Source organism: Cupressus sempervirens, chromosome 8, assembly GCF_028749045.1.
Source record: "Cupressus sempervirens isolate cs-2001-9-10 chromosome 8, ASM2874904v1, whole genome shotgun sequence".
NCBI classification, from domain to species: Eukaryota; Viridiplantae; Streptophyta; class Pinopsida; order Cupressales; family Cupressaceae; genus Cupressus; species Cupressus sempervirens.
The window spans coordinates 671,457,478-671,480,612 of NC_143125.1; the positions used below are offsets into that span (position 1 = coordinate 671,457,478).

The 23,135-nt window shown below is 39.4% G+C and overlaps 1 protein-coding gene across 2 annotated transcripts in view; it reads left to right on the forward strand.

The window, feature by feature from the left end:
* The window catches only part of LOC149544229 (tropinone reductase homolog At5g06060-like), a 55,009-nt gene extending 38,120 nt beyond the window's left edge, over positions 1–16,889 (forward strand). For both annotated transcript variants that reach the window (XM_089798744.1, XM_089798745.1), the window contains exons 3-5: positions 15,191–15,407; positions 15,569–15,675; positions 16,513–16,889. In XM_089798744.1, the coding sequence (XP_089654870.1) occupies positions 15,191–15,407; positions 15,569–15,675; positions 16,513–16,695 (507 nt within the window). In that variant the 3' untranslated portion in view covers positions 16,696–16,889. The remainder of the gene's footprint in view (positions 1–15,190; positions 15,408–15,568; positions 15,676–16,512) is intronic.
* Positions 16,890–23,135: the final 6,246 nt, after the last annotated feature.

A 23,135-nucleotide genomic window follows, 5' to 3' on the forward strand; every position in this document is an offset into this window, starting at 1 on the left:
GTTTTAAATAGGGTGGCCTTCTTTGCTATAGGCGACACTATCTTTGTGGTTGTTTGCAACGAGATGCTAGAGACATTTGGCATGGGTGGTGGAATTGCTAGTTTATAAAATGTAAGAGGGCTTCAATATTTCGACGAATAATGCCTGCATAAATAATCCACACGTGGAGGAATCAATGTTTTAGTAGGAGAGTGCAGGTTTGAAATGGGAATGGTTGACGATGTTTTGTAATAATTTTTTTTCAAGATGGAAGTACATTTGCAGAGTTTGATTTGTTGAGAGTGATTTGGTGCCAATTTGCAAAGCGGATGGGGGAGATTGCAAAGAATGCCGATGCTAGCATGGTGGGTTTGCAGATCACTAGAGACAAATGAAATCGATACCATTCCACTGAGAGAGAGGCTTGCAAATTTTTATATGTGAACAACCACACATTGAAATGTTTAATGTGTCTGGGCTTTTGGTTGGATCATGTCCGTGTGAGGCTGGGAGGATTGATTTGACATGTGATTAAGAGGCCAATTCAAGGGTAGACTTGGATAATTTTGACCAATCATGATTATGTGGATGCTGACTTAGCGGTGATCAGGTAGTGATGTGGTGATTCAATGACTAATAGGAAGGTGCCACGTGGTACACCTTACAAGGCAAGTCTCGGGTCCCAGATGCCACATGGTGGAAGTTCGTGATCCCACCATCTAGGTGGTAAAGGCCGAGTCAGATTGCGGGAAGATGATGGGCCAACATGTGGGAAGTGCAAATCGAGGTGGTTGGTGGGACTAGGGCGACACGTGGTGGGATTTCGTGATCCCACCATCAGAGTTAGTAGAGTCGTCATGTCACTGTAGGATCATGATGTGTTGCCACATGGCAAGGGCAGCTAAGAGGTGTTGACAAGATAGAGTGCAGAGGTGGCATTAATAGGGCACCTAAATAGTGGAGAGGTGGATCTGAGAGCAAATCAGAGGTCACCATGTGGTAGTCAAAGGAGAGTTGACTAAGTTGACCAAGTTTGAGCAAGGACCAAATATGGGTGGGATCCTAGAAAATTTAGGGTGGTAATAGTTTGAAATATTTAATGAAGAGATTGCATAATATAATGTATAGGACTAAAGTGGAATAATACAAGGTGAATGTAAAGTGCACAAAATTAAAAGGGAAGTGTAATATGCAACGTATAAGGAATGTAATGAAATGGAATAATGCAAAAACCTATGCTCCATGGAGTTTCCAGGATGGGGACGTTTTAGGGGACGAGGACGTGTTTCCGGTACGGGTACGGGTTGAAGCCAAAATTTAGGGGACAAGACCTCAAGGGACGGCTATAAAATATAGGGGATTTTTAATTTTTTTAATATAGAGTATTAGAGACATAATTCAAATATGCATATCAGAACATTGAGCATAGTATAGGCTATCATACATGGAAATTGAAAACTATCAAGATTCAAATCAAAATGACATACAATTATCCCAATATCGCATACAATTAGCAAAAATGCCGAAACGCTCCAAGTATCAATGTATCATCATGATGCATGAAATCAAAATGACATAATGAAATTATGAAAGTAAATACTAGAACTAGAAGTGTAGATGTCCATCTCCATAAGAATCAAAAGCAATAATGTATCCAAGTATCTGCATAGTGGAAAGCCAAATATATGGTTGTCCTCTACTAATCTAAGATTCTAGATCTATATCTAAATCAAGATCAGCATCAGTCTCTTCCTCTGAATCACTGACAGGGGTAGGCAGAGGGTCCTCATCCAATGGAACGCCAAGCAGCCCTGGAGGTGTGTCATCCTCATCAATTTGCAATGCATCCTCCGGATTAACATCCCAATGTAGTGCTGGAGTTTGTCAATACTCAAGACTCTATCGCTCCTCTAGTCGGAACACACTGTGAACAACCACAAGCTTCTCCGATTGTCTAGAGGTAAGGTTGTTCCTCTTGACTGATTGGATGAAGCTATATGTAGACCAATTCCTCTTTGCAATAGAGGAACTTGCAACCTGTGAGAGAAGACGGGTGGCAAGAGCTTTTAGCTTAGGTGCAACTCTACCATGACATGTCCACCATCCAATCGGGTCCCTTTGAGCTAATATATCTCTATCAGTTCTTGCCTCTGGTCTACCAAATGTTGGACCACGAAGATTGGCAAAGTTAAGCCATTGCCCCCGAATTTTTGTAGCATCCTCTGCATTATACATTTTTGAAAGGGCCTTGAAGAAGCCCTCCTTCACCTACATTCAACAAACAAAAATTTAGAAGTTAGAATTTAGAAAGCTTAGTTTACAAATAAAATCAAGATTTTGAAGACATTAAAATAAAAAGATCAGAAATCTTAAACATAAATTATTAAATTTAAATTACACTCACCTCCTCATCAGCAGATGGAGGCACTCTCCCAAGCCTTGGTGCATACCATTTCGGATTGACTGCATAGGCCGCCATATGAAGTGGGGTGTTCATAGTGTTCCACCTTTTCATCACAATGGGCTTAAGATGCTCGTCATAGAACTCCAAAGTAGGTTCCTTGTCTTTAATAGCTTGCTTGATCTGCCCAAGCATGCTATCAAAGGTCTCATAATTCTCTCCAAGGCTAGGAGAGTCAGTATCAGCATATCTAATGACTTGCACAACAGGGTCAATGAAGGAGCGAATGTATCTGCAAATGAAAGAAAATTACAAGTGAGAAACATCATCAATTTTTAAAAATCAGCAAGTGCCTAAATCAGAAATATTTTTATTAAATCAGCAATAACAATTATGATATCACTTATTTAAGTTTCTTACTTCATTGTGGTCCACCAGTTCTCATCTAGGATTCTTCATTTCACAAGTCTTCCATCCGGAGTGCTTGATTCATGCCATCTATTCCACTCTGCATTGACCACCATGGATTGTAAGGCCTCTTGGACCTCAAGCATCCTCTCCAATAAAATGAAGTAGCTAGCATATCTAGTGTCCACGGACTTGAGGAATTCTTTTTTGGAAAATGTCCTAAATAGTGCAAGAGATGTGTGATGATTGCAAATAAACATTTGCACATCTCTAGCCTCGGACACCATAGCCTTTATCCAATCAATTTTTTCAAAGTCTTTCAAGGTGTTATTCAATGCATGTACACAACATGAGGTCCAAAATATTTGTCTATAGGTGCTCTCTACCATCAATCCAGCTGATTTACACACCCGGGTTGAATCAGTCACTACTTGCACAAAATTTGAAGCCCCTAGCTCTTCTATAGCATCCTTCAAAATCTGAAATTGGAAGGATGCATCCTTCCTTTTTCCTGAACAATCAATGGCTCTAAGAAAATAGGCCCCTGCTGTACTAGTGACAATAAGATTGACGAGTGACCAATGTTTGATATTGGTCCACCCATCCATGATGATGGAGCATCCATCAGTCATCCATGTTTGTCTCATATCCTCCATCAAAATGTTTACTTTTGAGTACTCTTTATCAAAGACAGTGGTGCATAATTCAGTCTCTTCTGGTGGTATAAATTAGGGATCAGCAGCATATATATCTTTGCACATTTGTTTATAGAATGAGGAACGAGAAACATGACATGGTATGCCATGAGCAAAAAGAAATCTGCCAATGGATTGTTCAGCTCTCTCTTTTGCTTGTATGTTAAATAAATGAGCCACAATGGTATCTCTCTTGGCCTTTCCCTTCCCTTTACTAGTATCGTTAGTGAGAGTGAATGAGGGAGTGAATGTGGGTGTGGGTGTGGGTGTAGTAGTTGTTGGACCCCCTGCTTTCAAAAACTCCCCTTCCACATGCAACCTATTGGCCTCAAGTTTTTCTTCAGTTGTAATTTTTTTGCGACCTTTCACATCTTGCCCACCTATCCATACAAGATGACAATACATTCTTGTGTAACTCCCAAAATACTATTTCTTACATATATGGCAATCTCATTCCCTACTACCCTCCGATTTTTTTTTCTTATTTTGTCTACTTTTGTGGCAAATTGTAGGAGAGGTTTCTTAGGGTTGAATGTGCCTTTGGCATAATTTTGTAGGACTTTGGAAGGGCACTTAAATGGATTAGGCATTGGATCTAGGCATTGGATCTTCCATAGGGACATCTATATTAGGCCGGGCTGAAGAATCATCCATGGCTGCCCTAGGTCTTTTTCTTGGTCTTTGTAAATGTGACACTTTAGTTTCTTGCATGGCAACATCCATGCTATCACTACTTCCCTCACTCTCACTGCTGCTCATCTTTTTGCCTTTGGATTTTACAATGTATTATACTGCTGCAAGTTATGGAAAATAAAACATTTCAATGTTCCATTCAACATGGCCTCTCTATGTCATGAAAAAAATGAAAAATGGCAACAAACGACAATAAAGCTTGAATGAAACAAAAAAAGAAGACAAAAAAAAAGCCTGGAATGAAGAAGAATGAAGGCAAAACCTCCTCTTACACCACCAAAATGCACTCCTCTCTTGCTGCTGTTGTTTCTCCTCTTCCTCTTCTCAACTAACAAATAGCTCCAAATGAAAAAAAGACTCCAATCTTTTGTGTTTTAAAGACAAAATAGGGTTTGTGTCTTTTAGCATTCCCCAACATCCATGTGGGGCCCACACCAATAGGAGAGCAAATTAAAAAATATTAAATTTTTTTATTTTGAAGCATCATGTCCGCTGCCGCCGTCTGGGAAAAAGGGGACAGGAAACTGTATCGGGGACGGGCGAGGGACGGGAATGGGCTCCCCAATACGGAAATCCGTACCCTTGTCCCCTGGCAACTTGGAAACGGAGTTTCGGGGATGGTACCCGAAATCGCTGATTGCGACACAGCATTGGGGACGGGAAAATGAAGTCCCCACGTCCCCGTTTCGTACCCGGTACAGGTGTTTACCGCATAGGGTAAGAAGTTCAACACAAGTATAACACGATTCAATTCCGAACAGGTACTTTATTCATGTATGCACTTGCAGATTACAATGACTACAATGATCTTCGATTACAATGATGATTCCAAAGTCCATCTCGGACATGTACATATACCTGTCCGAAGGGGTAACTCAAGCGTCACGCGCCCGTTCAGATACTACTCTACCCGTCGGCTACATTATACATTTTACCGACAACATCATCCCCCCCCCCCAAAAGAAAGGTCGTCTCCGGACGACAATTACAAAATATCTGAGATAAATTAACAACAAAATACATTAATTGACTAACTACAACAAGATAGATCTTATTTTGTCGCATCACTTTCACATTCATCCTATGCCTGCACCAAACTAGTCTCCAACCCACGTTGCATCTGTAGCCTCTGCTAACACAATACTATCTCCTTAGCTGACCTTGATAGCCACCTGTGTTGCTTTCTCTGTTTCCAACTCCTGGTTACACTGAGCCAAGTGTCGCCATACTGCCTTCAACTGGATGATTAGCTCCTCCCGAGCTCTCTATGCATCCACCAAGACAGCCTCATGCCCAACACCTACTCCAAGTGCCTCCTCTAACACACAAACACTCATGCCTACAGCAATAGCTCTAGGTCTCATCAACTGGTCATACTTCTCATGATTGATATCCGCAACGACTGGGGGTCTAGGGGGCAACTCGACCCAGGTGCGCTCCAAATTAGCACTTCGCAACTCATACAGAAATGCACGGAACACACCATTCTTGTCATTTTCTATCGATTCCAGACTCTTTCTGGCAACCACTAATGCTTCCCCTTCCCTTTGGCATCATCTGCTACTCATTCCGAACAACTTGAATCTGTCGTCTTTTTTTTTTTTTGTTTTTTTGTTTTTTTAGCTCTTCCACTTCCTCTTTCTTGCAAACTTATTTTGTGAATTGGCTATAGCAATTCCTCTTCCTTTCTTGATACCCTTCATCTCTGGCTATTCTTTTCCTTGCAGCTTTATTCTGGTCACTACTTAGTACGATGGCGTTTTTGTGTCTAGAGACCGTACGGTCTTTTTGACTTTTCCCTCAATCCGTACGGACAAGCCGCATGGTCTTCTTACGCTATCCCTTATGTTTTGGGCCGTACGGACATCGATGATTCTCTGTATTTCGACTTGCCTTATGCTCGTACGGTCTTCCTTTGCACCCTTTGCTATTCCACCGTACGGTATGGTCTTTTCCACTTGGGGTCGTACCGTCTATCTTCCGTACGGTACGGTATGTTCTAGTACGGTTTAACAAAACTCAATGCCATACAGTCATCTAGTGACCGTACGGTCATGTCAAATTTTAAGCTTGCTTTATTATTTCCAACATAACTTCGTTTGAGGCCGTACGGTCATCTGGGGGCCGTACGGTCATCAAAACTCTTATTTAATGAGCTCTCCCTGCCACATACGCTTGTCTATCCATTGTCCGTACGACAACTTGTTCAGTCGTACCTCTGTTCCCTGTTAGCCGTACGGTCTATAATACCTGACGTCCTTGGTCGTACTGTCTTCTTGTGCTGGTCATACGGTACTAACATTCTTGGTCGTACGGTCTTCTTGTGCTGGTCGTACGGTACTGACATTCTTGGTCATACGGTCTTCTTGTGCTGGCCGTACGGTCTATAATATCTGATGTCCTACTTCCTCTGGCCATACAGGTCTTAGCCTATTCTTGTTATGTTCTTTGCCTGATCTGCTCCTTAAGTCCTTATATCTCAGTGTCAATACAGTCTTCTTGATTTCCATTCCCAAGATGCCGTACAGTCTTTTTAACTCCTGCACAATATATCCCTCAAGGCCCGTACAACATCTGTTATACATTTTTCTTTACTTTATTACTTCACAGTGGCACTCAAAATTTATGTTTAACTCTTATTTTACATATGTACAGTATTTACATATATACAATATTTACAGTTGTTCTTTTCTCAGTTGTTCGTCCATGGAGGTGCATTATTTCTTTTATGGTAGACTTTTAATTTCGAACCATTTACTGCATTGGTTGCTACTTCCTTCCTATTGAGTGTCCATAACTTAATTGTCCCGTTATATCCAACTTCCTGTATCTTGTATGGTTCGACCCATTTGACTTTGAACTTCCTAAGTCTGATTCCATTCTGTCTGTTATACTTCAGTACTAACTGGCCGGGTTGAAGATTGTTTAATTTTAAACGCTTGTGACGCCATACCTTCCACCTTTTTTGTGCCTTCAATACTAGGTTCCAATCATTTCCTACAAGAATGTTCTTCGGATTTTCTTCATTACCCAAGTTTATTGTTTTCACCATCGGCTCTTCATACTTCATCGGTTTATCTTTATTGGACGTATGGGTAGGAGTTTCATCCACCTGCGCTTCCCCCTCCTTGAGTTCACTGTACTCCTTTGGAAATTCATGGCCTTCTTTTCCCTCCGCGACACTCAAAATATTGCAACTCGGAAAGACCTCATAATCTTCCATTTGCCAATGCAATAGTCCATTCACGGAGTCCAAGTCGTCATCAGTTGAGCCTCCTTCTAGTCTCAATACCCCTTCATCATCTGGTTCCATCCTTCTTTTCCCTTCGTCATCACTCTCGCCATTGCCTTCTGAGTCCAACGACGCGGCTTCTTCTCCTACCATCTGTGTATGCAAATCGATTATAAATCTCCTACCTCCCTTCTTCATTGACAGGGTGTTCCTTTTCCAATCATGCTTTACCTTAGCCTGCACCAACCACCCTTGTCCTAGGATGGCATCATACCCTCTTCTCTTTAATGGAATGACTACAAAATCTAACAAAAATGGTTGTGTCCCAATTGTTACCGGCTGCACCATCAGAGTGCCGAAGGGTTTTATTCCATATTGATCTGCTGTAAGTAACTGAAAGGTGGGTGGCCATAGTGTTGGTTGTCTTAGTTTTTTCCAGATATCTTCCGGCATCACATTCACTCCCGATCCTCCATCTACTAGTGTATCTGTTAACACCGTACCCAGAATGCCCATCTCCACTACTGTTGGGTGTTTGCCTGTTGTTAGTGCTAGTAACATCGGATCTGTTGCTGCCGCCGAGGTTGTTTCCTTGCTATTCTTTGTTTCCTCTTGGCCATCCTGTGCTTCTTCCATTACTCTCGGGAATGGTGTCATATTTATAATGGCCGTACGCAGCTGTGGCATGGTAATAAGAAGATCATTTAATTTAACTGGTACCTCCATTTGCATTATCTGTTTCACCATACTTTGTTCTGTCAAGTTTCTTTTCGGAGTTACAGTAGTGTCTTTTATTTGTGATTTCTCTGCTATCATCTGCTTTTCTATCTCCGCTCGGGCTTTCTGTAACCTCTCCTTTTCTTCTTCCGCATTCGGATATTTTGCCTTCCTCTCCTGTTCCCGCGTGATCGCCAACACGTTTTCATGACATGTTTCAATACTTAATAAATTTACACCTTGCTTTGGACATTTTGAATCTTCATGGTCACCTGGACCACACCATCTGCACAGTAGTTGCGGCGTCTCTTTCGTAGTACAGTCCCTCGCGAAGTGACCTCAAAGATTACATGCTCGACATTGTATCATCGGTCGTCCACTCGCATCATATTGTATTCTACTCTGGCCTCCATTGTTATTGTTATTGTTTCCACCCCATCCGCGTCTATTATTATTTCGATAGCCACCTGAAGTTGCATCATTGCCCTCGTTATTGCTATTGTTCGACGCTTCCTGCGTGAGTAACACCTGTTGGTGTCCCTTTGCTTTCAAGTTAAATGGGCACTTTTTCAGGGAATGCCCCGCCACCTGGCAGATGTCACAAAATTGCTTCTTCGGGCATGAACCCTTCGTATGGCCTTCCTCCTTGCAATTTGTACACCACAGTTCTCCTTTTATTGTATTTGGATTCTTTTTCAAATTTTTGAATTCTTTCATCATCCGTAGCATGTCTTTCTGTAGCGCTTTCACCTTCTTGTTTGATTCCTCATCGCTACTACTACTCTCCGAGGATGAATCATCTGAATCAGAGGACTTATGTTTTTTCTTCTTACTCGTCTTCTGTTCACTTTCCAAATCCATGGCACGAGTGTATGCATCGGTGTATGATGACGGTGGTACAATCTTCATTTTCTTTTTAAGAGCCGGCCGTACCCCCTCCACGAACCACCGTTTTTTCAACCCATCCGTTGGTTGACTCTCCATCTTTCCGATCAATTCCTTCAGTCGCCTGGCATAGGTTCGGATTGTCTCATTCTTTCCTTGTTTGGTGCTGTAGATTTCTACCACTATTTCATTATCATCTCGGAGTAATTTGAATTTTGCAATAAATTCTTTTTTAACATTCTCCCATGTATTAAGTTTCTGAGGACTAGTGTCAGAAAACCAGTCTATCGCCACACCCCTTAGGGTCGCTGGAAATTGTCTTACCTAATCATCCTCATCTGTCACACCATTTGCCATCCATATGGTTTCACACGTTTTACAATGTCTGATAGGGTCTGTTGAACCATCACCGTGAAACTTGGGTAACTTTTCTTTAGGGCCAGCCATCGTTACTTGTCTTGGATTCTGAGGTACTTGTGTACTCGCGCTGTTCTGTGTTCTTGCGTTGTTTTGTGCTCCTGCGCTGTTCTGGACTTCCGCGCTGTTCTGTACAACAGTCTTGTTCCCAACAACCGCGTTGTCTGGTGACAAGTCTTCAAGTGATGTTCTATTCTCCGCCTGTATCCGTTCGTCCGGTATATCAGGAACGAAGAGATCCCTCCACGCTCATGCTCCCTCGGCACTCCGAGCCGTGCGAGTTGCTTCCCTTCCGTTCGGACACTCTCCCCTCAGAGTATACAGGTTAAGGAATTCTTCCCTTGTTTCCTCCACCAAATTTAAGTGTTGTCGAGTTTTTTCCAGCAATTCCTCAGCACTCCTTAGCCTACTCGGTGAGTGCACTCCCTCCGTCTGTGCCTCTTCACCCCTTCGGTGCCCCTCGGCAATCTGCTGAAGTCTCTGTTTGCGTTTTGCTTGCTGTGTTAAAATTAAAATTTCTTTTGCTGTACTTAGTTCATTCTTATCTTCCACCTTATTCCGATCTTTGTTTGACAAATTCGGCATCAATCTTCATATCATTCCTTCGTTCCAGGTACGTCTGGCAACGGCGCCAAATGTTTACCGCATAGGGTAAGAAGTTCAACACAAGTATAACACCATTCAATTCCGAACAGGTACTTTATTCATGTATGCACTTGCAGATTACAATGACTACAATGATCTCCGATTACAATGATGATTCCAAAGTCCATCTCGGACGTGTACATATACCTTTCCGAAGGGGTGACTCAAGTGTCACGCGCCCATTTCGGATACTACTCTACCCGTCGGCTACATTATACATTTTACCGACAACAACGGGTACGAGGGTAAAAACCCAGGGGACGCGTCCCTGTGGAGCATAGGCAAAAACGAAAGATATAGGCAATACAAGGAAAAGTAAAGCAAAAGTATTGTACTCATTTTATTAAAAAAGCTGGCAAAGTGAAATGTTATGCACAAAACAGAGGAGGAAAAGGCTACAAAGAAGAGGAAAATACATGTGTTGCTATGGAGGAAGTTTGTAGTTGTTTTTGCAAATCTATTTTGTGGATTGTCTTCAGTTGTTACCAGGGATCTCGAGGATGTATTTGCAAGTGACAGGGACAAATTTGGAGGGGATTTTATCCATGTTTTTCATGCTGCTGCAGGACATTTTGGCAGTTTTTTTCCAAGTTTTAGCCAAAGCCATCTTCTCAGTGGGTGGTTACAGCATGTGTGTAATGGGGCCAATATTGTGGTTTTCTCTTCATTTCTAACATTTCAAATTGGAGAGAAATGAGACAAAATTATTTAAGGAGAGATGAGAAAGGTGGGTTTTTCAACAGCTTGGAAGGAGATTGAAGATGGACAAATGACAAGGTCAGATCAAATCCAGGATTCTTCTTCCTATTTATTCTATTCTTCTCACTTGTTGTGGTGTTCCAACTTCTTTGTTTTGGCTGATTGCTTTCTTGGTTTCAGTAGCAAGTTTTCTGGTTGTGGTTAGTATTGTGAATCTTCCATAGAGCAAATTAATGATTCTGGGTTAAGTTTTTTTGCTGCTGTTGTGTTTTTAGTTGCATTTATGTTATATGACAGAGATAGCATATACTTTTCATCGAAATATAAAACTGTTTCACATGTCTCCATTGTGCAAACTAGTCAAGTTTTAAGAAGAATAAAGCGAAGTGTTATTCTCCTCAGTGCCTTGTTGTGAGATATGTGATTTTCTTTCATGCTTTGATCTAATGGATCAATTAAATGCTTGATAGAAGTAGCAGATTAATTAGGTGTGTGCAAGGATTTGATAAGTAGGCTGGGTTGGGATTGCTGTTAAAAATGTAGTAATGCAACATTTCTTAGATCATTTGTTATTAATAAATTCTGTTATATAATATTATGTTTCTAATGAATCCAAGGCTCAATAGGACGATGCACCGATCTCAATTAATTGTGTGGCTTTGCATATGTTTTGCTGCCTATGTTCCTTTGCTTCTTGCTGCAAATATTGTTTAAAGCACAAAATATCATTTACTTTTTTGCAAGTTTGTTGTCTTGCCCTATCTCATGCCCCATGCAGATCGATATTCAATTGATAACTAGCCATTATCTAGTATCTCCCAGTCATGTTTGGTGTCATATGAGATTTATTTGTTTGTGCAATGCCATTTGTGAGTCTTTAACTTGTGTATTGAAGGACATTGAGGTCTACCCGCTTTGGTTTTACAGAGCCTAAAGTGCAGAAGGATTTTTTAACCCTTGTCAGTTGGTCCAATCCTCTTAGGAATTTTATAATTGGAGTTGGCTTCTCCTTAAAATTTGTTGAAGAGTGTACTAGTAGCTACTTTGTTGTGTAAACCTGTCAAATCAGGAACCAATAGGTAGTGTGACAAAGGGTGTGAAAAATATATTTGTAGCCAAAGAGTCCTAGAAGAAAGTTCAAGGCAATTATTAGGATGCATCAAAGAATTTGAAGAACATCATATGACATAATTGTGATAAGATGGGACATATGAAGAAGCATTGAAGAAAATGGTTGGCTGTAGAAAACTCCAACCAGGGAGGGTTGTTGCAAAAGGCACATATTGCAAACCATTGAGAGGAGTTTACCTTTGCATTCATGGCCACAAGACTAGCAGATCACTACGAGTCATTTGTGTGGTACATAGATTGAGGAGCATAATGTCATTTCACCAACAATCAATATTGGTTCACTAAGTACGATGCTTGCTTTGATTTAGTGATCTTTTATAGAGGTGAGGAATACATGATTTTTGATAGAGAGAATGTGCAAATATCTTCAAGAGATATAAAGTTACTTTTTTCTCAATGTATGGTATGTATTGTGAATGGAGCTTGACTTTAAATAAGTTAGATGATGCAACATAGTCCTAATGTAGATGCCATTTTCAATGAATACCAATGCTATATAATGGACAGACAAAGAGGCCAAGAAGACTATTGCTTTTGGTATAAACCATCATGGATTATAGAGTAGTCGACATTGGACAAATTAAGGAGTGTACACTTATAATCAAGAGTGCATCCACTATAAGTACACTTTGGGATCAGCGGTATGGACACAAAAATTTATCCCATCTCTCACAATTGGCTTGAGCAAATTTGGTAGATGGATATCTTGATATCTAGCAACAAATAGAGGGTGTTTGCAAAGCTTGCTAGGTAGTGAAGCAGCATGTAACTTCTATTGATGACAAACAAGCTTGGAGAGACAAAAGTCTCCTACAGTTGGTTCATGGCATCATGCAGATATTTGTGGACCAATGGACATGAAGTCCATCATAACTCATTTTTGTTTGGTAATGATTTTATTAGGAAAATGTGGGCATGCTTTTAGAATAAAAAATCATACTTGTTCAATGCAATGAATTCCAAAAGTTCAAAGCATCAGTAGAAAAAAGGGCGAGATTGTGACATAACTATTCATAGATCTAATAATAAAGGAGAATCATGTTCAAAATGATTCAATTAGTATTGTATTAGACACGGTTTAAAAAGAGACAATACTACATGCTACACTCCACAACAAAATGGAGTAGTTGAGAGGCAGAACTGTACCATCATGAAGATGGACTATTGTATGATGGATAATAGAAATTCTTTTGAGAGATTTTGGGCTAAGGCTGTATATAAATCAATCTATTTGTTAAACAAATCTCAAACATTAGGCATGGAAGCACATGACCCCAAATGCAGCATGGTCTAGTAAGAAACCTAAAATAATTTACCTTGAGGTCTTTGATTCCATTTCATATTTCTGTACTCCAGATGAAAAGACAACCAAGTTAAAGACTATGAGTAAAATGCTAATGCTTACAAGGTACAATGACAATCACAAGGTTTACGGATTGGTTGATCTTAATACTAACTGCTTGCCTTTAAGTAGAGGTGTTGTGATTGATATAGAAGCTAGACCTTTTCGCGGTCCTCTAATATTCAAGATTATTGACTAAGAATTTGTTGAGGCTAATGATTCAAGTATTTAGCTTTTGGGTAGGGCCGGTAATAGATTGAGATTCCATTGATGATAACCTACATCAACATTTAGATTTACACAGCCCAACTCATGGTGATAACATTGATTTGGATGTATAGAAAGAGACCAAAGTGACATGAAAACACCATTAGCAATGTTTGAGCAAGTGAAATGGGCGAAAGCTAATCATTGATAGGCATGAGCAACAAGAACACTGTTAGCTTTGCTCTAGCAGCCAATATGCAGAATTAATGAGCCACAAGTATATGAGGAAACAAAACAGACTTGATAGAAAAGGGTATTGGCACCCAAACATAATAGTCTCATGAAGATAAGAATTGATATCTTTATATCTTCCAGCAAAAACAAAATCCATTGGCTACAAATGGGTGTATAAGGCATGTGGTACATTAGACAAATACAAAGCTCAATTGGTTGTAAAAGGTTCTCACAGAAAGAGAGCATTGATTTTAAAGAGACCGTGGCTCTTACAGAAAAGACAAGCACCATCTGGTTAGTCCTAGCCATGTTAGCTCAGTTGGGCTGGGGAGTAAAGATCAAGGTAAAGCTGAAGTCTAAAGTTATTTACAGACAAGGTAGGGCTAGAGGAAGGAAATAGATGACATCATCCTTGAACAAAAAGGGAAAAACATGTAGAAAAGAGCTTTTGTTTAGTATGGCTCAGAACACAACCTACTTGGGTACTTTAACTCTCAAAGGATATTTTGGTGTGACAACACATCACTTTGCAGATTTTTCAGTGTTAGTTGCTGTTTAATAAAGGACCATGTATTTTCTGTCTTGGGGTTAGTTTCCTTTGGAGTGACTTATGGGAATTGATGCAGCACTCTACAATGACATGGTTAATCATAATGTTTGTTTCTTTTTCCAAAATTAATGTCTAGACTCTATACATTGAGCATGAAAGTTCATAGTTGTAGAAGCTCAAGTGGGTTGAGGTTGTCACTTGTGAGTTTAAATGTCTTATTAGTTATTATTTATGGAACAAGTATAGAGACTGCCGATTTAAATAGGCATGCAGATCTTGAAGGTCAAGAGCCTTTTATGCAAATCAGAGGACCAAAACTAATCAGGACCAAAACTAATCATTCATACCCCTTCTGTGCTTTCACTACTGTGATACTTACTAGTCATGCAATTCAAAAATAGGCAATAATAGTAATATATTCCAGGTTTTGGGTTGTTGCCATTGTGAATATGAAGCAGGATTGGACAGATAGTAAAGATCAAACAAATATTTGTGAAACTAACCCCAAGAAGCTTTAGCCTAGCACAAGCTTATTAAACCAATAAACTAACAAAACCAAATGTTGCCTTGTTGCCTGCAAATAAAATAGGGCTATTTTACAATAAGCATGTTGGTTGTGATTATGTTGACACCAAAACAAAACTTTCCATGAAAACTATCTTGATTTTGAACAAGATATCATAACAGAAAAAATCTGAACTAATGGAAAAATGCAATGCTCGTGCATAATTTCACTCTATTTAATATATAGAAAAATGAGTTCAAAGATTTTCATTCTTTTGTAAAACAAAATAAGAAGTGCATGACTATGAGCAGGGTAGTCTGCTTGTGAATACATTGTCTATGAAAAGTAGCTGTTTTCATAAATTAAAATTTGCACCTGTTTTATTTGTTTGGTTTGTGATATAAGACTAATATATACATGGTTTTTCCATATCTGTGCCCTCTATTGCAGATAAATAATGTTGGGACAAACAAAAGGAAGCCCACTGTAGATTATACAGCTGAGGATTACTCCTTTTATATGTCCACCAACTTTGAGTCAGCTTATCATTTGTCTCAATTATTGCATCCTTTACTGAAAGCATCAGGAAATGGAAGCATTGTGTTTATTTCTTCTGTTGCTGGTGTTGTAGCCATTCAATCTGGTACCATTTATGCAGCATGCAAGGGTAATTTGCTTTCCCATAAATTCACAAGTTTTGATTTTTATATTACAATTGGAACCCATTTCTGATAGTGACAAGAATGGATAAAATTGTGTTTTCTCTTTTCATTGAATGCTAAATTTGGGATGGATAATTTCATTTATCTGGTGTTGATTAAACTACAGCGGCGATTAATCAAATTGCAAAAAATCTTGCATGTGAATGGGCAAGTGACAAGATACGTGTTAATTCGGTGTCACCGTGGTATACCAAGACTCCGCTTGTTGAAAAGGTTTTAATCTACACCCGTCCCTCTTCCCCCCTCAATTACCCAAAGTGCATATTCAAGTGCTTTGATGAAATATGTTCACCATGGAATCTTATCTATTTCTGTCAAAACATCTTGCACAAGTGTCTGTGAAGTTATATTTTGCATCATGCATATGGTATGTTGTACTACAGAGCACAGATGATACTACAAAGATAATTGGTACTTGCTTGGATGTAAAAAACTGTTATATTCATTTTACTCTTTCTATTAATTTTGGATGGTGACGATCTCTCAGTTTGTAACCGATTCTTGAATACTTGTATGATTTTATCTAAGTCTGCTGGAGCAGAATACTTATATTATTATATACACGCTAAAACGTTTCAAACATTGTATTTCATGTTAATATTATCAGTGAAAATACTAGTGGCTGTGGAATTTGTGCTTTGGGGTTCAGTTTTTTTTTTTCCCTTTTTCCAAATAAGATCTAGAAAGTGAATATTTTGCTTATCGTAAATGGAAAGGTACTACATTTAACGCAAAAAAAGATATTGAAAATTTGAAGTGGTAAAAGTTTTCGCGACTTCAAATTATTACCCGCATTAGTTAAATAGCATTTTTCCTATGCAAATAACAGCGTCATCCATGTAAATAATTACGCCTTCCAGTGAAAAATAAAGTTATAAATTTGAACATTCATTAGATGGTATATGGCATTCCTTGTGGTTCCAATGAAGTGCGATTTTGTTGCAAGATCTTTTGTTATATTTTTAAAATGGTCATATTAATGTCCAATCCCAATAGATTTTAGTTGCAGTGGTTTTTTCTCCCACCTGAAAATTTTCAATTTTTGTGCAGCTATTGGAAGATGAAGAATTTGTGGAAGACATCCTCAAACAGACTCCCTTGAATCGTATGGCCGAGCCTCAAGAAGTTTCCTCTCTTGTAGCTTTTCTTTGCCTACCAGCTGCTTCATATATTACTGGTCAGGTTATCTCCGTCGATGGAGGGATGACTGCAAATGGCTTCTACCCAAAATGAGAAAGATGAATCTGTTTCATGCAGTTACTTTCTTGGTCTGAGTCATACGGGCAATTTATGCTATTTGTTATGACGAATTGCCGTGCATTGTTATACACATTAGAGCAGGGGCTGGATTTTATGCATTGTTGAAGAAATTTATCATTTCTGTACAATTTTAACTATTTATTCATGTGTTTGGTTTGTTATCTTTACATGAGCAAGGTGTTCGATGGGTTTTCTCTTGAATTACATCTTAATGAATAATGTGTGAGATGAGAAGGATTTGGAATGTATAAGCAATTTTTTCTCTTTACTACCAACTTCTTAGTCTCATTAGAACTCTAAAATGGGGCCTTAATGTCAGTTTCATGGTGTTGAGTTTCTCTTGTGATTCATGATGGCCCAATTCTCGATAAATCTTCATTACAACACATATCATTATTGCGCATCTCAGCTGTGATATTTTGAATTAATACCGACAAAGCCAATACTGGCGATGAGTAAATATGATGCAAATAAAAATTGAATTTGAACCTCAACAAATATGTGGATGCTCTGAAGGAAATACACTAATAAAGACATTACTTGTTAAAAAAACTATACACGAGTACTAATTTTAAAGAGTTTGTGACATTAAATTGTTGAATTGTGATATTGGGTACAAAAGGTCTAAAGCAGTTATTCTTGCACAATCAATTGCTATCACTTTGTGACTCAAAACAAGTTTCATATGATGCCATATTTGGTCTATATCCTTTCTAGGAAACAATTTTAAGCAAGTTATGATCATGTTGGTAAATGCAATGGCCAAGTTGTCTTTGATTTGTACCCTAATTTATAATTTAATATAGATCTTAGTATAGATCAACTTACTCTGGAGAATTGTTTTGGGAGATTACTATATGGCTTGATCGGTACATCTAATTCTTAATTTAGAGTTTGATAGCTCCCATAGCTTGTCAGAATATGCTAATGAGAGGGTTGTGATGATAGAACTTGAGTGATAACTTGTTGAGGTGCTCTAACTTCTTACTAACAAGTTAAGAGCTCACTTTTTGAGTCCAAGTAGCTTCAACTTATGCAAATGTATCACAATGATGATATTTGGCAAGGATGGGAGGAGAAATATGGTAGAAACATAAGCGGAAGTATGTATATGTGCTTTTGGGCAAATGATGATGGTGACTTTAATGTGAGGATAAGTGTCTCAAAAGCAAAATACCAAAATATATTCACATGTATGAAGCACTCTAGGTAACTCTCCATGTTCTTAAGGGACATGCACCTCCTTAATTACAAACTTTTCGAGGGACATGCTCCTATTTAATCACAACCTTCCCTAAGCTACCAACCTCTTCATCTAGTTTGGGGATTTGGACAAGTTAGTAATCAAAGAGAGATAACATGTGCTTGCATGGGTAGTGGAGCTGAGCTGGCTTCGGCCTTGGGTTTGCTTCCCAGTGATCTTGAGTTCAACTCCAAAGCTTAGATTCACCCAATGAACTTGTTGAAACAAAAGCTTGCACCCTTTTTTAAAGTCTTACCTAAAGGTAGCCTCGTATAACATGGAAACAATCTCGAAAGTGTGGGACTTTGTGACTTGAGATTGAATCTTCGGAGAAGGCTAGTTCCTTACTATCAAGATGCACCTAGCTATTTCTTGGAAGGAAAAGGGGAAAGGAGAACATAAATTTTAAAATACTGAAGGGAAAAATGGTGATGCACCAAATAGGTTGTTGATCTACTTCTTTCCAAAAACTGCACTGAAATTCAATATACTTCACAAGACAACATTATATGTATTCTTTCAATCTTAACACCATAGAAAAGCCAAGAAATAACATAACCATGCAAGGAATACACAGATTCACTTAACAAATTAGTTAATTATAATAAACATATACATAAGGTGCTATGATTGTCAAATACATCTAGGAAAAGAGGCATTCAAGATTGCACAATTTTAACTGGCTAAGAATGGATGAGATAGTAGCAATTTTTATTGAATAAGAGGCAAAATCATTTATAGAGGATAAATCTACAAAGTTTAGAAAAGAGAGATCATGAGAACAACAACAAAACTTGCCTTTATAGGGTGCAGGCATAACTCGGATACAACCTTGAGTTCAAACTCCAACAATAATTACAGAGTACAATAAATGAATATCAGAGTGAAATCTGACCTTGAAATCAACTTGCTGTAGTGAAGTGACAGGAAGGGCCAAAGAAAGGATTTGGCAGTTGAAAGGATCATCATTATTACAAAACCATTAAATAGGCATGGAAGGGGATCATCATTGGCATTACAAAGCCCAAAGAGCCACTTTTGCATTAAATGAATAGTCTTGGTAATGTGCCATGGCCACAACAAATCCATTCGTGCTGCTATCAGAAAATGAGGGATGGGATAACACGCAATGTTAACCCACGAAAATTACAGAGTTGACCCATGTGGGATAAATCAGATTTTCCCAGAACATGATGGCCGTAGATGTAGATCTCTTTGTTTGAATTGGATGGCTCAGATGTTGCAAGGAAGTCCCCAATGCATGATTAAAACACAACCCTCAATCAAGATTTTCTTTATATCAAATGTATGGCTGGGATGAAGCAAGGAATCTCCCAAAGATGCATCTAAATTTGATGCCCATCGCATTTTTGTAAAAGGCCCAAGGAATGGTTTGAAAATATGAGAGCCATTAGATCAAAAGCATCCCAACAAGACAAAAATCCACCACTTGGCACTAATTCATTTGTTAACACATTTACCAATATGTGGTTGAAGAAGCAACATGTAATTTCATGATTTTGCAGTACCAAAAAAGTCACTTCTTGAAATAGCAAAAATGGTTAACATGAGATGTTAACCTTTGTAGATACATGCGTTAACCTACAACTCAACACATGAAGACGAAACAAGCCAACTTGGTCAATGAATAAACTGAATTAGCTCGACACATGAAGAAACCAAGCCAACTCGGCTTATGAAGAGATTGGATTAACACTAAAGTTAACACCAACCACATCGCATGTTAATTCACATCAAAGAAATTAGCCCATTGAAGATCTCTCAAATCAGTTATCAATGATGGGTTGAATGGGGGCAAAAATGGCCAACATTGTTGGCGATTCATAGGGGATGCTTGCCTGCTAAACATAGACCAGTGGCCTTAAGCAATCCATTGGGCACAAAGTCACCAGCAAGAAACTACGTGTTATCCCACCTGCAACTTCACAAAATCTGTAACTAGCGAAAAAAAAAACTTTGGGGAACTCTTAAAGCTCAAAACAACTCCAAGCGAGAAAATTGTGCTGGTGCACTTATTGGAAAGCAAGACAACTATTCTAATATGATGTAATGCCCCGCCTGGAGATCCTTGGAAACAAGGATTCAAATCAAGCCAACATATTTTTTTTTTACAAGTATGAATGCACAAGACAACATCATACAGGGATCACAAAGATCGCAACAGAAGACTTCAACACAATCCCGACAACCAACGAATCTCCGAACGCCACTACCCAACTGACACACCCAAACAAAAGCCAACAACCACCACAACAAGATGAGGGCACAAGAAAAGACCACTCATCAACGAAACACCAAGCTGGGGTAAAATGCAGAATCCTGAAATTTGGCTAAGCTTGAAATCCTGAAGCCCTGAAAATTGGCTAAGTCTGGATTTCTGAAGCCCTGAAATTTTCTAGAATCCATAACTTATCTCTGAGAGGTCTGAAACCTATCTCAAACGATTTGTCGCATATATTAAAATATATCTTAAGTATAAGGAATCAACTTATACTTAAACGATATATTTTAAACCCCGAAGGACTACAATAGAAACCCAAAAATTGAATTTCAAAAGAAACCTCCTGAATTCAAAATGCAACAACATAGGCTTGAAGAACGCCCAAAAGGGTATCCAGATCAACTCTCAAAAAGATCGGATCACGAAGAAAAGTGCCCGCTGATGGCACGTGCAGGTTTTTCACAAAAATCGTGCGACACTTTTTACTAAGGGAGGGCGACACTTCTCCCTTACTGCGTGCGACACTTCTCAAGAAGGTGTGCGATACTGGAAAAGTATCGCGCGACATTTCTCATAAAGCTGTGCGACACTCTTCCAGTGTCCTACGACATTTATCCAGTAATGCGTGCGACACTTTATAGTATCGTACGACATTCTTTCTATGGGCGTGCGATACTTTATCACTGTCGCACAATGCTGAACATTTGTCGCCCATAGAAAGTAAAAACACTTCCAGAACTCAAAAACGGGGAAAAATTGACAAAAGAACCTCCACACCGGGGAGTACCAGATCCACAAAGGCTCGAGGAATGAACACTCGAGCGCAAGAACAACACAGAAAGGAGAACATCTATCCATCTAAACTACAACAGCAAAGAACACACTGAAATAAACATCGCAATAAACATCGTAGAGAACAAAAGTAACATCGCAATGTATAGAAATACATCTCAGGAACAAAACAACCAAACTAAGTACGTGGTTCCTCCCAACCGTCAATAGCATCATAAGACCATCGGGGGTCCTAGCCATCCCCCACGCGTAACATCCCAAGCCACCGACCAGATCGTCGGTACTGTCGTAATAGGGACATCACTACTAAAAATATGCAACAATATAAGCATAAGGAAATCTAACATGCTAATAGAAAAGCATAAGATAATCCTACAGTAGGTAACATCACCTATCACATGCTAAACATTAATAAGCAACAGATATAATACTAAATCAAATAACATCATCTAATCACATGCTAAACATCATAATAAGGGAATGCGTCAAATAAAATAACATCATCTAAACATGATATACAAGCATCCCAATGAAACCATAAATCACAAGAAAGCATACTCCGGAACTCGAAGTACCAAGTGAAAACATCCAACAACAGTCGCACTAGGACAAAGATCGTCTTTGTACACCGATCCCTAGCAGTGGTAAAGGTAGCTACGCCTCCCAACCACGTGGAACTTGTAGGTCCACACCTGCCGTGCTGATGGAGATAATGAACCAACCACAAACACACAAAACAACAACCAAGGTTAACACTCACGCCAGACAGTATGATGACTGAACCAAGAACCTAAGACAATGCAAGGAGTAAAGGTCCTGGTCAGACACTCAATAGGCTACTATGTAGGGGCTGACATCATGGAGAGTCGCTTGGCATCGACAAGCCCAAGCTCGGATCGTGCGTTTCAACTCCTCAATGGAGGGCTCAGCACACACAATTTATTATCTTAAGTTTTATTATCAGTCACACATTTTCTTTAATTATCACTTATTTAAAACTTCCTCTGCCAACCCTATGGGACTAAGGTCACCAGGCTGCGAGATAGAAGCCCCCTCCATATGCTACCCTACCCTACCCAAGCTCATCCTACAACAAGTGCCCGTGGGCATGCATACTCCCATCCCAACCCCAATGATTATAACTTTCGACAAATCCACGGAAGATCGGGCCTTGCAAGTCACCCAACAAATGTACGCGTACGTACTCGTGTGTGGCGCACCACCATCACGAAGATCATAACACAAGGACAGGAATGAGAACACAATGCAAAGAAAACACCCAACTAAAAGCAACACGGGAAGGACAGATTCTACACGAATCCCAAAGCCAATAAAATCATACATCATGAAATCACTCAACCGGCCCCAATCCGAGAGTATGGATTCTACACGAATCCCAATGATGTAACAAGACCAAACATCATGAACTCACTCAACCGGTCTCAATCCGAGAGTATGGATTCTATACGAATCCTAGCATTCACGAAACAAAAGCAAAGGTCAAAAGGACACCATATCAGGTATAAAATCACTCAACCGAACACAATGTCGGGAGTACGGATGCATCACGCATTTCAATGCAACATAAAAGTGCAATAGTGGTCTAACTGATATCCAAACGGATCATCCAGGTCCACGAACCACAATGTGCCAAGAAAACTCGAGAAAACAGGGCGGCATGCAAAATGAGGTAAAAATCCCAAATTTTGGGAAAACTTCAAAATTAAAACCCATTTGGCCTTTGGGTTCAAAAACCCCAAAAATCCAAAAATAAATGAAATCGGACACCATATGCAAAAATGACTAGCATAACGGCGTACAATCTCAAACCCTCATCCCAAAAAATAGGGAAATGTTCATACCCGCCCAACTGGGTAGAACTAACATATATAAACGGAGGGGAACACTAGTTCTCAGCCTCCAAACAAACGGCTACCAAAAATAGAAGTAGAAACGAAGCAGAAACAATAAAACGGGAAAACCCTACCTCACAGCCAAAAGGGCAAAATGGGAATTTGAACCATAAAATAGATATCTCGCAAAAGTAGCTGAAAATCACAGCAATCCAAGGTTTCCTCGAGTTAGATCCAACGAGCCCAACCTCGCAACGATCCCACGCCCGTAGCTCCCACAACG